Here is a 14,554-nt window from a genome sequence, read left to right on the forward strand (position 1 = left end):
GGGGGCAGGGAAGGCTGAAGCAAGCTCCAAGTGAACGCTATTTAAAGACAGGGAAAAATGCTATGTACACTCTGCAGAGAGGATGGAAGAAGCACCTAAATTGGTTGGGGGCATCAGAAACCCTTCTCAGAGAAGGTGACATTAATCCTGAGACCTGAAGGACTGGCTTATTAGGCACACACGTGGGAGGAAGGGCTTTCACACTCTGGGAATATAGTGAACCAAAATCCAGGGACCCGAGAGTGCAGGGTACTTTTGGGAGAGCCAGCCAGAACAGGGTAGGACATTTAAAGCAGACGGGAGGTAAGATCCAGAGCAAGAAAATCCTTGCAGGCCTCGCCAAAAGGAATTTGGATTTTCTTTCAGGCCTGTGGTTCCTCAACAGAGGGCCAGCCACCTCTGGGGGTGATGGAGTTAATGACAAGAGACGGGAGAACCTACAGAAGCACCGAGCTTGCAGAATAATGCCACACACGTATGTGCTCCTATTTTTCAATTATATGTAGATGCTTTTGTGATTAGCTTAATATCAACTGAAAGCATTACTGAGCAGAAAATAAAATGAAAATCACTTTTGAATTCACAAAGGCTTTTATTATTGTTATCTCAATCAATGTGAAAGTGCAATTACATGTGGTTTTTTATTTTTATGTACTTGGATAAAAATAGTAAAAGTACAAATTACTATTGTGTAAAGTCTGCAAAATTTGGAGGCATTTTAAATGTCTGGGAATCAATGCTAGTGGCAATGGAGCATCACTGAACATTTCTTAGAAGTGAAGTGATGTGAAAAACTTTGAGTGTTAAAAAAAAAAATCCCACTGGCCATAGTGCAGATGCTGGTATGGAGAGAGGCCAGACAGAAGCCCTTCCCTGCATTCCTTCTGTCCTGTCCACACTGGCCTCCAGGACATGCCACACAGTCCTCTGCCTCAGGGCATTTGCACCTGCTATCCCTTTTGGAAAACTTTTCTCCCAAATACTTATTCATGTAAACATCTCCGTGAAGCACTCCCTGACGTCCTCCAAAGTGACTGGGCCCTCTATCGATGTATCCTGGGAAGGCTTGTCCTGGAGATGGAGGGCAGGACTGGGGCCAGACGAGGAGAAACTTCTGGGTCCCTCTGGGCTAGGAGCAGGCGCCCTGTGGTGGCCAGTGAGGCAGTCTAGGACCCTACATGCAGATGAGCAGTAGTTTTAGTTACTCTCTGCACAGTATTCCAGTCCACTGAGGTTGAAGGTTCAGTGGATACAAAAAGATCATAGCCTTGCCCTGGAGGCAGCGTGTGGAATGAAGTGGACAGGCCCATCCTTCACTAGATGACCAGGACCACTGTCCACCCCCTTCAGGCTGGAGGGGGGAAGTAGGATGACATCTGGCCCCTCAGAATGGTCCTGTCCCAGGGCCGCATCCCTGGAGCCCTTAAAGTAAGGGCTGCATCTGGGTAGTAAGGTGAGAAGGCTGACGGCAAGAACCTGAGAAACACATCCAACATGTGGGCATCTCCAGCGCCCTCCGAGATGGGGACCCCAGAGCTCTGCTGGTCTTCATTGTAAAGTTGGTGGGGCTCATGTGCCTTTAACTTCTGATCCCTTCGCTGGCCACTACAGATCTAGGACCTTGACCCGTACGTGCACACGCGTTCTCATTCGGAACTCAAATAGCCTGGTGGGAAAGGCAGCACCAAGCTAGGCTCAGACCTAGCGACCTCTCCATCTCATCACACACTAAGTGCTTCTCTGAGTCTGGACTTTCAGGTCCAAGAACAGTGCTCCCTCCAACACACAGGGACATAGCACACGACCCGTTACAGATGCAGAGTCAGAGAGCGCTCATGTCAGACTGTAACCCCAGAACTCTCAAAACTCCACATCGATTAAGCACTTACTGTTGGTTGGGGGGTGCATTCCCAAAACATCTCTAGGGGCACGCCACGATGCTTCCCAACCAGCCTTCTTCTGGATGTGGCTGAACTTTTATTCACTTCCAACAAAATTCTTTGGTAGAAAAGGCAAGTGCAGTTATATCCATAGGTCAGAATTTATTTCATACCACATCATTTATAGCATTTGAAAGGACAACGTTCAGCTCAACATCATTTATACTTGAAACAGAAAAGCACAACTTGGTAAGGCATCAGATTACAAGAGTCTGGGGAGAAGACCTTACCCTCCCTCCTGGCTTCTGTGATACCTCGGTGGTTTCTCTTAAGTCTGTCAAGCACAGAGAGCAACATTACAAAAGGTTCATTTCCACAGACTTGGTAAAAAGAGACAACAAAACAGGTTTGGAGTATGTTGAATTTTTAAATTTTGTCTGGTCTACACTGGAGGAGTTAAACTAAAGTGGCATTTTCTGAAGCACAGCTCTTATAAAGTCTTCTCTGCAACACCAAGCTACAAGTTGAACAATGTTTGAGCTTTGAAGTGAATCAACTTTGTATTTAACTCAAGCATATACTTTTCAAAACTTTTCCTCTCAAGTCTCTATTTTCACAAAGAAATAAAAATGGAGAAAAACCTCAAGGAGAATCGTACCTTTACTATTCTATGAAATGCAGCAACATATTAAAAATGGTTGCAATTTAGTATCAACCCTCTAGATGTTCAGTGCTAATGGCACAGGTTGTATCAAGCTGCGCAAAAATAAACCACTTGAGTAAAGCTCTCAGAACTGGGCCACACAGGCATTCTTCACTAAGCGCTTTCCACCAGTGGCCCTAAAGGCAGAGGGTGCCAAAGGTCCCTCCCAGGGGGACCAGGAGTGGCCTCCATATGCTGTCACATGCATAAAACTCCTTTCAAGTTTTGTGTTCTGTCTTAAAAAGTAATTTGCACTGTACTCCATGGCATTTGCTTAAATATAAAAATACTGTTTAAACTTACCAGTCAAATAACTCACCTCCCACCCCCACCTCTGCACACCCGGGCAGGCAGCGCCCAGTCTGGGAAGCTGGCTTCCCACAGAGAGGTGAGCCAGGCACCCAAGCTCCGAATGCATTTCATTGGGTCTCTTGAGGCATTTCCACAAATGAAGTAATTTTATTTACTCAACTTGCAACTAGCCACTTCAGAAAACTATGACTGATATCAATTTCAATGTACTGAAAAATAATAGTAAACAGTCTATGTATTTTAGATTTTAAACAAAGAAATTAATTTCATTTACTAACAGAAATAAAAGAAGCCCCTGACCTAAAGTATAATCTGATCTTTTACTTTTTCTATAGAAAAACACAAGACCCACAGAAAGAGAAAACTCTTCTATGCAATGGCTCTACAGAGAGTTCCCTGGTAATTGAATAGATTTTGGTAAATCTGCTCTACCCACTGCAAACTCCACACCACAATTCAATGCATTAGGCTCCTTTTTGGCATCTCAGAAGCATACCCATCAGAGTGCAAAACCTCTCTCCTAACATGACATTTTTTTCTCAAGAAGGTTAAGCCCTAAAAAACTGCCACCCTAAAGAACATTAATGTTTCACAAAAAGTGGTTTTCTGACTGTCCCACAGTATGGATGCAGCTAAGTGTGGGGGCTGTGGTCCTGGCACATGCCCTGCTCCTGGCCGGCCACAGCAGACCCCCCACGACCCCTCTGACACGCAGCACCGGCCTCTGCTGCCAGGTCCCTGAAAGGCGTCTATGGATCTATTAATTGGTTGTTTTCACAGGTTTCAAGTGACATTCATTTTAAAAGAGGTTTTAAGAGGTGTTCATGTTTTGTTTTAAGATGGTGTCAAAAATGTGTTAAGATACACTTAAAATCATATCTAGGGTATAATCAAAAAGAGATCTGTTTAAAGAAGTGTTAACAAAAAGAGGAAGCCAAGCTTCCCTCACATGTTTTTGTGACCATGCTTTTTCCCACTAACTGCTTAGAAGTCTGAATCAGCAGCAAACGCGGCCATATGTATACGTACGTGTACGTGGACATGTGTACGGAGAAGTACGTTGTGCCTGACTTATGAAAAAAGCACACTTTCTGTCCCACAAACATTTGCTGCAGGCCTTTCAAGGGTGCTCCCTTCCCTGCAGGGAGTGACAGGACAATTTAAGGTTGGCCGCTTACAAACCACCGGACAGGTGCTCCCCAGCGCCGGGACACTGGGACTAAGGCCGTCCAGAGCACGTGCATCGCAGCAAGTACCACCTGCTGATCTCAACAGGAATCACTCCCTAAAGCAAACCTAAGAGCTACCGACCAACACTTGCTTTACCCCTCGTGGCATTTTGGCTATTTATACAGTGTCAACACAACTGGTCTGAGAACAAAAAATTCCAATAAATAATTTTTCCTTTTTGGCCTACTCAGTGCCAAAGAGTTAGTGGGATGATTTTTGTTGGTTGTTTTTAAATCTTAAGCACCTGGGTATTAGTTTATGACAAAAGTGACTGGTTTAAGGTTTTGTAGGCAGAAGTCTCTCATTTTCTCTCAGATTTTTGCTCCTTAAAAAAAGAAAAAAGAAGTATGGCATTTCAAAGCTAAGAGTTGTTCTGAGCACAGCTGGCCCGTATACACAACACACTGTGCACTAGGCAGCCCTTAGCCAAGGGATGGCTAACCACGCCATTTCCTCTTTGTTCTTCTGTACATTGTAACGTAGTGAAACTTCCTTCTTGACACCCAGATTTGAGGTGTCTTTTCCATATTAGATATAAATTAATCCAGAGATATAGAGCTATAAATTTCCAGAGTTACAAAAAACGTTAACTTACTTCAAAAATATCTTGCGTAAGTACCTCCTCCCTAAGCGCAAACACACAGGACAACCAGAGGCAAGAAGGAGCGCACGGGGTGAGGACCCTCCTGCAGCGCAGACACACGCTCTGCAGACGGGCTCCGCACGGTGCAAGAAGTCACGTCAGCTAATGTAGCCTCTAATGTTGATTCCGTCGGGACACAGCTGCTCTGGGTTTCTTGCCGGCGTCATACGAAGCAGCAGTACGTCTTCCACCAGGACTTGGAGAGGTTTTTCATTTTGTCTGGAGTCCTGCTTTTGGACTTCTTTGGCTGCTGCTGGGAGTCTGAGTATTGAATGCCAGCGACAATGGCCGCGTCAAAGACCTCTTTGAGGTTTTTCTGAGTCAGTGCCGAGCACTCAACATAGGAGGCGGCTTTGATTTCCTCGGCACACAGCTTAGCCGCCTCTTCAGGCACGGGCTTCTCTTTGCATTTGTCCAACTCAATGAGGACTTTGACATCTTCTCTCAGATCTGACTGAGTTCCAACCAGGATGATAGGGGCTTTGGGACAGTGGCATCGAATCTCCGGCACCCATTTCTCACTGACGTTCTGGAAGGAGGAAGGGCTCACAACACTGAAGCACAGAAGGAAGATGTCCGTGTTGGTGTAGCAGAGAGGCCGGAGCTTGTCAAACTCATCCTGCAACCAATCAAAGAAGCCAAGAGGTATTTTTTAAATCAATTTTCATCTCATCAGCAAAAAGACTATCTTAATATTTTTCTGGACCGGATCTGGCAGTGAGAGAAAGCCCACTGGGTATGGAAGGAAGAGCCTGCGCTGCTTACTTAAATGGGGCCATGCTCCCAGTGCCACAAAATCCGCCAAAGGTGTTCAACATCTTCATCAATACTCATGACCTACTTGCGACTTACCATAGAAAAAGTACTTAGATTTGATGGATTTTAGAAATAAAATTTATTTTATCTAGACTTCAGCCCAGAGTAACCGATGCTTACTTTTTCAACTCTGGTACTTCGCTACTCTTCTAAAATTTACCCAGCACCCATACTGATCCCTAAGACCTCAGCCTGATCCCAGTGAGCCCCAGTCTAACACAGCTCCCCTCTTTAGGAATCCAGCCCTGGGGCCAGCCCTGTGGTTGAGTCGTTAAAGTTCCACGCACTCCGCTTGGGTGTTCTGGGTTCGCAGGTCCCAGGTGTGGACCTACTCCATTCGTCAGCCACAACATGGAGGCATCCCACAAACAAAAGACAGAGGAGACTTGGCACAGATGTTAGCTCAGGGCGAATCTTCCTCATCAAAAAATGAAAAGAATCCAGTGCTGCCCATCCTCAGGCCAACTGTGAGCAATGCCCATTTCATCCCATCTGCACTGTGCACACTCAGGGCACACACCGTGCAGAGTAATGTTAACCAGACACAAGGGCAGACCAAGAGTGGGGGCTGAGGACCTTTGTCAGGTGGCTCTCACCAGCAACTCAGAGACTCTGTGCCTCTCACTGTCACTGACAACATTAGCTTACACACTCTCATTCTTGCTCTGTATACTTCTTTCTTCTTGCTTTATCTCCTTTTGCTCCCTCCTTTCTTCCTTACTCCCCCCTCTTTTTCTGTCTACCAATACCAGAGGCCTCCATGCTAGGTGCTTGGGGAAGACAGAGGACCAGAGAAAGGGCATACGCACCATATCCTAAGGTACAGAGACTGGATGGGATCGGTTAGAGTCGATTATCTAAGCCAGCCAGCAGGCTGCTGCACACTCTGCTGCAGTCCCCCACTGAGAGACGCATGCTGACCACAGGCACTGTGAAGGGCCCGGGACACGGCAGGGAACAGACAGACACGGCCTCCACCTTTCTAGAGATGTCTGTCTCCAAATCAGCATTTCTTTACGTCAAACACCCGACAGTCCCCTCCGGTGCCATATTCAGCTAACTGGAAGCTTTCACTCAACTCTCTTGCAGGAAAATATTTACATCATCTCATTCCTATTTAATATTTCTATCTGTGGGTGCCACATCCTCAGGTATAACGTGATGGATAATTTCCCGTGGCAAAAAAGTTAAATGTCATCCAGGCTTTTGTTACTCAATTGGCATACTCTGATTATTTAACAAACTACCATTTACATGCAAATTATTCTGCATTTGTGGTCTTTTTCTAGGCGTAAAGGAAACCTGGATCTGTTTTATTTGAAGGCACTTTCTTCATTTGAGGCTCCCCATATTTCAGTTGTGGGGCAACCAACGATATTAAAGCCGACCAGCTGAAACACTCAGGAAGTAATATGGCATTTCAGAACGTCGCTGCCACGTGTCCATCTTCTATAAGCCAAAGTTAAAAAGGAACGACTTAGGTTTCTCGGTGCCAACTTTGTGCCGAACGAATAAACACTGAAACTCAACTAGGTAGACTAAGGCCCAGCTCTGAAGATCTTTTAATGAAATGTTCCCTCTGTTTTCAGAGGGCTTAAAGGAAAAAGCACAAAACCAAGAGTGGTGTGAAGTCAGCTCCCTCAGGCAGCTGCACTTGCTGCTGGAGGGCAGTTGCCCTTGGCCGAGCCCTGGGTTCTGGGGTTGCATTACCAGTAAAAAGAAAGGTGCGGGCAGGGGCTGGCCTTGGGAATCTAGCCCCCCAGACCTCCTGAGATTCTGACTAAGGGCTTGGGAAGTAAAGCAGAAATTAAACCCAACTGCTCACTGCCTGACCAGAAACCTTAGATAGTTGCTGAAATAGACTCAACACACGTATGTGCGAGAGGCATACTGGAATGCACCCTCAAGGAAATGCGCTCCGAGGCCCGGCACTTTGCACGCCTTGCCAGGTCTGCGGGAAGATGTGCAGGATTCGGTCCAGGGGCAGGGCAGGGCAGACACGCAGCTGGACAGTAGCATTGGTCAAGATGCAAACTGATTTTTCTTTTTCTTCTTTTTTAGTACGTTTTCCCAAGTGCTTTATGGGTCAAAAGGCTGAAGAATTCTCCACTCCTATTGGCAATGCTACAGTGACCTGTTCCTATTTCAGTGCTGCTCCTTTCTCTTCCATTTCTTAAAGTCCTCAGTCTCTGATCACTTTCACTTGAGTAAGACTGTGAGTCCAGTGTCAGAAACTCCTTTCAACATCTTATATACTCACCGACCCTCCCTAACGAGAAAACTCACAGGCACAGAAGCAATTTCTAGTCATTTACTCAGCCAGTAGACTATATTCTTGGCCTGAGCTTCTATATGAAAGCCAGTTTGGGCCCCAGCTTATGGCTTCCTGTGCTCATCTTCTCCTGGAGTGTGAAACAGAGGTCGCTGGAGCCACGTTCCCCTACGAGGCAATCATGAGGGCTGCCTAGGGGCAGAGGGAGACCCACTGGCTGGGTCAGCATTGAGAAAATCTGGCAGTGTCCAATCAAGTCCCTTAGAAGGTACTTCCTCAGATCTGGGTTAGGACGACCACCTTGCCCAGCTTTGCTAATAGTCAAGACCGAATACTAACTGACAGTTGGGAGCAGGAAAAAAACTGACTTTATCTTACCAGCTGTGTATTTTTCATAAATACTTTTTGAAGTTGATTTTCTACAAATCCTTAGGTGGTGGCCTCCTTCATTACATAATAAGGTATACTTTACTAGCCAGAACATCAGCTAGGAAAGGCAGCAAATCTCAATGAAGACACTGCTGAGAGACCAGAAGAATAATTTCCAGATAAACAAAAGCTTACCAGTTTGCATCAAAATCTTTTTTTTCCCCTAATTATAAGCTTTTTTCATGCAAATATTTCTAAAATGATTCTCCTGCTTCCCTGGCTTTTAGACGGACCACACTAAGGAAAAATCGAACTCTTCCTTGGTAACTCAGGATCATTTCTACAAAGTTTGTCTGGTAAAAGGCCCATTCCTCCTCCAAAACTGCTTGGAAGTTTCCCTCCCAGACCCACTGGCCCTGCGTACCGAGCTGCCATTGTCTTCCCCTTTCTGTAACTTGGCTGGTTTCCTTCATAAAGTGGACTAACTGGTTTGTCTTCCCTATGGACTGTAAGTGTGTTGAGGGGCAAGCCCATGACAAGTTTGCATCCTCAGGACCTAGCACACCATTCATTCATCCATTCACAAACCCTGATAAAGCCCTACTATGTGCCAGGAAGGAGGGCACAGGGGAGGGAGGCAAGAGGCATAAAACCCCCGCTCAGGAAGCTGCCTCTGCAAGAACCAACGCTTAATGGAGAGCCCAGTGGGGCGGGGACGGGCACTGGGCTGCCTGCTCCTCCCCTAGAGGGTCCCAGACAACCATGCCTCTCAGTGTCCTGTGCTCCCTATCTTCTACCATTGTTGTCAGGCTGTTCAGCTGCCACTTCTTGCTTTAGCACGGACCCCTATGTTTATTGAGATGCTGCTCTGCCCCCATTTTGACCCACAGTAGGAAAAACATTCTCACTTTATACAAAGCAATTAAGCTTTAACTATAAATACCAGAAGGACATTCAGAAAGATTAAATATGAGAAAAGCCCGAGTTCTTTGATTTTTCTTTTCCACAGGCAGTAAAATAAGGACTGTGCCTGGTTTTCCTGCTCGCAGTGCAGGGGAAGCGGAGGTGCTTCAGTGATGGGTAAGGAGAGAACGGAGGAGGCCGGCCGGGCTACAGCTCACGGCACTGGGGCCACCGCCAAACCAGCATCCACCCGGGGATCAAGGCTGCCAGTCTCGCATCACCTTGAGGTTTGAAAACTATGGCTCTGAATGTGCTGTCCCAGAGGTGAGCAACGTGGAGGCCCTGGCTTGGCTGAGGCACCTGGGGACACTGGAAAGCCTACTTCTTCTTAAATGCAGATGGACATGTGACAACAGCTCAGAAAGTGAGGTGGGCACTTTTACCTGCCTACAAAGTGCCCGCAGCACTTTCTCGAACTCTAGCAAGTACTGGAGAGACTGCATGTTTATTAACTGCCACTTTGGCAAACTCAAGAAATGGCACCCTGGGGTCTCAGAGAGCACAGCGAGACTTCAGTGACTTGAGCACCATGCCAGGGGGCACAGGGTGATGACAAGCGCCCAGAGCTCTTTGGGGGTATGCCCCAAGGGGGACCTCTTCCCATCACCTGGGTGTATCATCCAAGTGTGTGATGCTCGAGACAAGAACAAATGGTCATGATTTGGAAAGACTAAGTACCAGGTCCTTCACTCCTCCAGCCTCGGACAGCTCTGATCACTGCTTCAAGGGAGGCGATGGCCCAATGAGCAAGCCCACAGCTTAGGAAGGGAAATATTAATGCTTACTGACATGAACTCTATCTTTGTCTTGAGTAAATTTCTTAAATATTTGGCTTGTTGGCCTTTAATCAAACGATTATAAGATATCCCCAACTTTGAGACACGATTACAAAGCCTCATTGATAATTTTTAACAAAAACTAGAAAGTGAATAACATCAGAAACTCCTATAAGATCAGAACTGTTCTTAACTGTCTCCCTGGCCTGCCCATGCAAAGCCGGGCCAAACCCTGCTTTACTGCCGCAGAGCTCTCCCCCTACCCCAGCCCCAATCCCTCTGAGAGGGGCCAGCAGCAGCGGTGCAGCTCCTTCGCGAGGCTTTAGAACAGCCCAGGTATTGAGGGAGGTTCTTCGGAGACCTTTAAAAGGCCGTTTCCTTTCCCGGCACTGAACAGCGACGTGATACTCACCTGTCCTGCCGTGTCACAGAGCTGGAGTCTCACAGGCCGCCCATCCACGGACACCACAGCTTAAAAACAAGACCAACATGACCATCAGGTGGTGTCTTTTAAGCCCGTTTGGAAGAACGACAGTTTTAGCTCGCGCTACCATTTTCTCTCCAAACCCTTCAGCTCCTCTTCTGGGTCCCCTAAGGAATTAAAGACCTGCCTGAAACAAGCAGGCCATAGAGGCATTTTTCTATACAAATCTCCCAGAGCTGGCAATTCACTCCATTGCCACAGACAGGCAGCAAGTCCCTGAGCCCTTTGATGGCACCCCAGAAGGGCCTGCGCCTTTCTCCCAGCCAGGAAGATTTATTTTCCTGTCACTCTAGTTTCAAAAAAACCTAAAAACCACACTGGAGGGTAAGTGGAAACCAACTTTACAATTTTAAATCAGTGGAAAACCTCACAAATAATTGTTTTCCCTTGGGAAATGTTCTGAGACTTCAGGGTATATCATAAAATTGTAGCTTGTTTTGGGAACATGTGCGAACCCACGCTGCCGGGCATTGTCCTGTTTATAAAAGAGGGCACTGCTTATCTCTCCCTGTCAGCTCTAAGAGAGACTGAAAAAGAGAGAGACATGAAAGGCCCCGTGGCCACCTTTGTGCGGGGATGAAGTGTCTGGGGGGGCGCCTGCATCAGGGCAGGCCTGGAAGTTTCTACTCGAATTAAGCCTTCAGTTTCGTCTCAATACAACTTTCTAAATTGTTTATAAATGTTTATACTAGTGAGTTGAGAGGAAAAAAGGAAAGAAACAATTCCCTTGATGTGGGAAACCCACCCGCACAGCTGTTTTATCTAGGGACCTTGAGATGGAAGAAAGCAAGCCCTTGCCATCACGACTTTTTAAGAAGTGGAGAAGCAATTTTTTTTAAGAGTGCGCGAGAGAAAGTGTTTCACACTAGCTTCTGTGGATTTTAATTTTTTCTTAAATTTCAAAAAGACAAGAAAAATCAAGATAAAAGATTTCTTTATCTTTGTATCTACCAAACCAAATAACACAGTACCCCATACCTAAGAGCTTTACGTAGCTCAAAGAGACACTGAAAAGATACTAAGAATCAGAAACTGGGCCATGGGGGGAGGTGGAAGAGCGGCAGTGGGGGCGGGGGTGCCACAGAAGGAAGGAATCGATCGTGTTTACTCTTCGGGTTTAATCCAAACCTAAGACTTCACTAGTGCCACCAGCGCTATTTCCACTGAATCAACTATTTTACCATCTCTGCGGCTCTTTGAATTGGAGAGGCCCCTTGTGAGGGGAGCCGCCGAAAGGAAAGGACTGACACTGGAGGCCACATGTAATGGCACCTGCGCGTCACCTTCCGATTGAAACTGGCAGTGGCGCCAGCAACGTCGACCTTACGCCACTTCTGTCCGCAGCAAACTGACCCAGCAACCTGAACTCTACCTGTTTGATCCTCGCTCGACTGTGACTAAATTGCGGGGTCATTTCTTTTGCATCGCCTCTGACTCTCGGTCGCCGCCCCCTCCTCCAGCTCTGGTTGTGGGGCTCCCCACTCCTCCGCGGTCCCTCGGTTTGCTCGGCGCTCGCCCCGTCCCCGAGGCTCAGGGAATGTCCTGCACTCTGCCCTGGGTCCGCTCCCGGCCGGAGTTGAGAGCCCGGGGCCCCGTAGCCCCCTCGAGGCGCCGCGGCCCTCGCCCCGCGCTCCCCTCTCTCGGCACTGTGTCCGTCAGCACCGCGTCCGCGGACGGCGGCCACGCGCCCCCGCCCCGGGCCCGCTCACCCGAGAAGTTGTCGAAGGCGGTGGGGATGTACTCGGTGGGGTAGCCGTTGGTGGTGTAGCTCACCACCAGGCTCGTCTTGCCCACGGCGCCGTCGCCGACCAGCACGCACTTGACGCCGCGCCCCTCTGCGCCGCCCGCGCGCCCCCGGCCCCCCGGCGCCCCGGGCCCGCGCCCTCCGCGCGCCCCGCGCTCCCGGCGCGGCGGCACGGGCGGCGCCTCGCAGCGGCCCGGGAACGCGGGGTCCCCCTGCTGCGGGGGCATCGGTGCGCGCGCTCGGACGTGCAGGCGCGGGCGAGCAGGGCCCGGCCCGACCGCCCCGCCGTCCCGGAGCCCTCCGGGAACGAGGAGCTGTCACCGACCACTCCGGGCGCGTGCCCGGCCCCGAGAGCGGCGGTTCCGGGCACGGCTGCGGACAAAGGCGGCCGGGGAGGGTCGCGGCTCCGTGCTCCGGCGGCGCCACCCGACTCTGCTCCGCGCGGTCGGAGGACTGCGGGCCGCGCGCTGTGGAGCCCGAGCGCTCTGTCTCCTCCCGGCTTCCCGGCGACACGACGCGTCGGGGGCGGGCGGGGAGGGGAAAGAGGCGGGCCCGGCCCGGCAGCTCCGTCCCAGAGCCGAGGCCACAGCGCCCCCCGCCTGCGCGCCGGGTCCCTGCACCCGCGCCAGAGCCCGTGCCACGCCGGGCGGGTGCGGACCGCAGACGGCGGCTCCGGGGACCCAGGGCACCCGCTCTGGGGGCGACGCCTGAAAGAGCCGGACTGGGCGAGCGCAGCTTCTTCCCCAGCGCCAGCGACGGACACCATCGCGGGGCTGGCCGGGGAGCCGCCCGATTGCGCCGCGCGGGCAGGGCCGCCTGGGCTTCCCCCGGTATCTCGCCGCGCGCCCCCCTCGCCCCCTCCTTCCTTCTTGGTCGGCGCCTGTGCTGTGGGACCCAAGGGGAGAAATGAACTGTCTTGGGGACATGTCGTCTGAAGGAGACTAAATTAACAGGCAACTTTTTTTTTTAATTCTAGCTTCAGCCCATCGTGTGATTTTTCTTCCTTTAAAATAATTTATTCTCGTATCATTTGGGAGCGGAAGGGTGCCAGGTCCACTGTTAATGCTCACTTGACTTTCTCTTGGGCATGCCATGAACCAGCAAATTTCTGTATAACCCCAATTCCTTCATTTACTTAAGTATAATTTCGTGACATTAATATCATCTGAAAAAAATTTACCTTTTTCTCTGACTCTTTCCTCTCTGCCTTCCTCCTACCTGTGGCCAACAGTCGCCTCAGAAAACAGGGAAGCCTCTCTGGGCCCAGGCAGGACTCAGAGGCTCCTTGGGGTTTACAGTATGGTGTGAGGAGAGGCACATGCTATCTGCACAAATACTGATGCTGCAACTAAGAATAATAAAAATAGCCACAGCTAACAAATATTCAGCCTTTCTCACGTGCCAGACCCTGTTGTAAGCACTCTGCCTGAACTTAAATCCTTTGGTGTTAACGTTACTTATCCTCATTTTACAGATGAGCTCATCTAAGGACAGAGATGTTGAAGTGCTCAAGTTCCACAAGCTGGTAAGTGGCAGTGACAGGATCCAAACCCAAATAGTCTAGCTCCAGAGCCTCAGCTCTTAACCATGGTCCTGAGAGCAAAAACACACTGCGTCATAAACGCAGACTTGGAAGAGTGGCTGTGGTGGGAATGAAGAGGTGGATTTATCAAGAGGCCAGATGCTTGAATCCGGGTCCCTTTGCTTGCAAAGAACCCTTCCCAAGCCCTGGGGACCCTAGCAATATGAACACATGGTTATAGATTTTTGTAAATTTTACATAATAATTTATTTTAACCACCACCAGTTAAGTGTACTGTCTCTTTCAACTCTCACTTCCCCTCATATTGAGCAGCTTTGAAGTCACTGTGGACATTTTAGGGATCAAGCCAAGGAAAGTGAAGTTGGGGAGACGTTTAGTTTGGGTTTAATGGATACACAGCCAAGACTAAGGTGAGGCAAGGGAGGTGCCAAGGGAAAATTTTAAGGGAGCCACCCTTGCACATCAGCCTGACCCTGAGGATGTGTGCCCCTTGAAGTTCTGAGCCTCAGGCGCCTGGCTTGCCTCTCCTTAACCCTGACCATGATGGAATATATTTACGCGGTTTATAACTCCTATGTGTAAGTATGTTCTTGCTGTGTAAGAATGGCTACCAGTGACATGCTTACTACCCTCTGTGGAATCACGTTGGTGTCTACCTGAACTGTCCTACAGTCCCTGGCACTGGAAGGATTCCAGTAGCAAAGGAGGAACAGAGTTTGAGATGGACCAAGCAGAAGCTAGTCTGTGGTAATTCTTGCCATCATAAAACACATAGTCTTGTTAGAGAGGATTTGGCTCTCTCCACTACACCTGGTCAAA

At 49.0% G+C, this 14,554-nt stretch overlaps 1 protein-coding gene across 1 annotated transcript; it reads right to left on the bottom strand.

Annotated features, from left to right (window-relative positions):
- Positions 1–572: 572 nt before the first annotated feature.
- RHOU (ras homolog family member U) lies at positions 573–12,554 on the bottom strand. The gene is made up of 3 exons (XM_014859697.3): positions 12,158–12,554; positions 10,377–10,435; positions 573–5,387 (listed from the first exon to the last, which is right to left on the bottom strand). The coding sequence occupies exons 1-3, from the start codon at positions 12,417–12,419 to the stop codon at positions 4,932–4,934; spliced, it is 777 nt and encodes a 258-aa protein (XP_014715183.3). The 5' UTR covers positions 12,420–12,554; the 3' UTR covers positions 573–4,931.
- Positions 12,555–14,554: the final 2,000 nt, after the last annotated feature.

Source organism: Equus asinus, chromosome 2 (assembly GCF_041296235.1).
Source record: "Equus asinus isolate D_3611 breed Donkey chromosome 2, EquAss-T2T_v2, whole genome shotgun sequence".
NCBI lineage: Eukaryota > Metazoa > Chordata > Mammalia > Perissodactyla > Equidae > Equus > Equus asinus.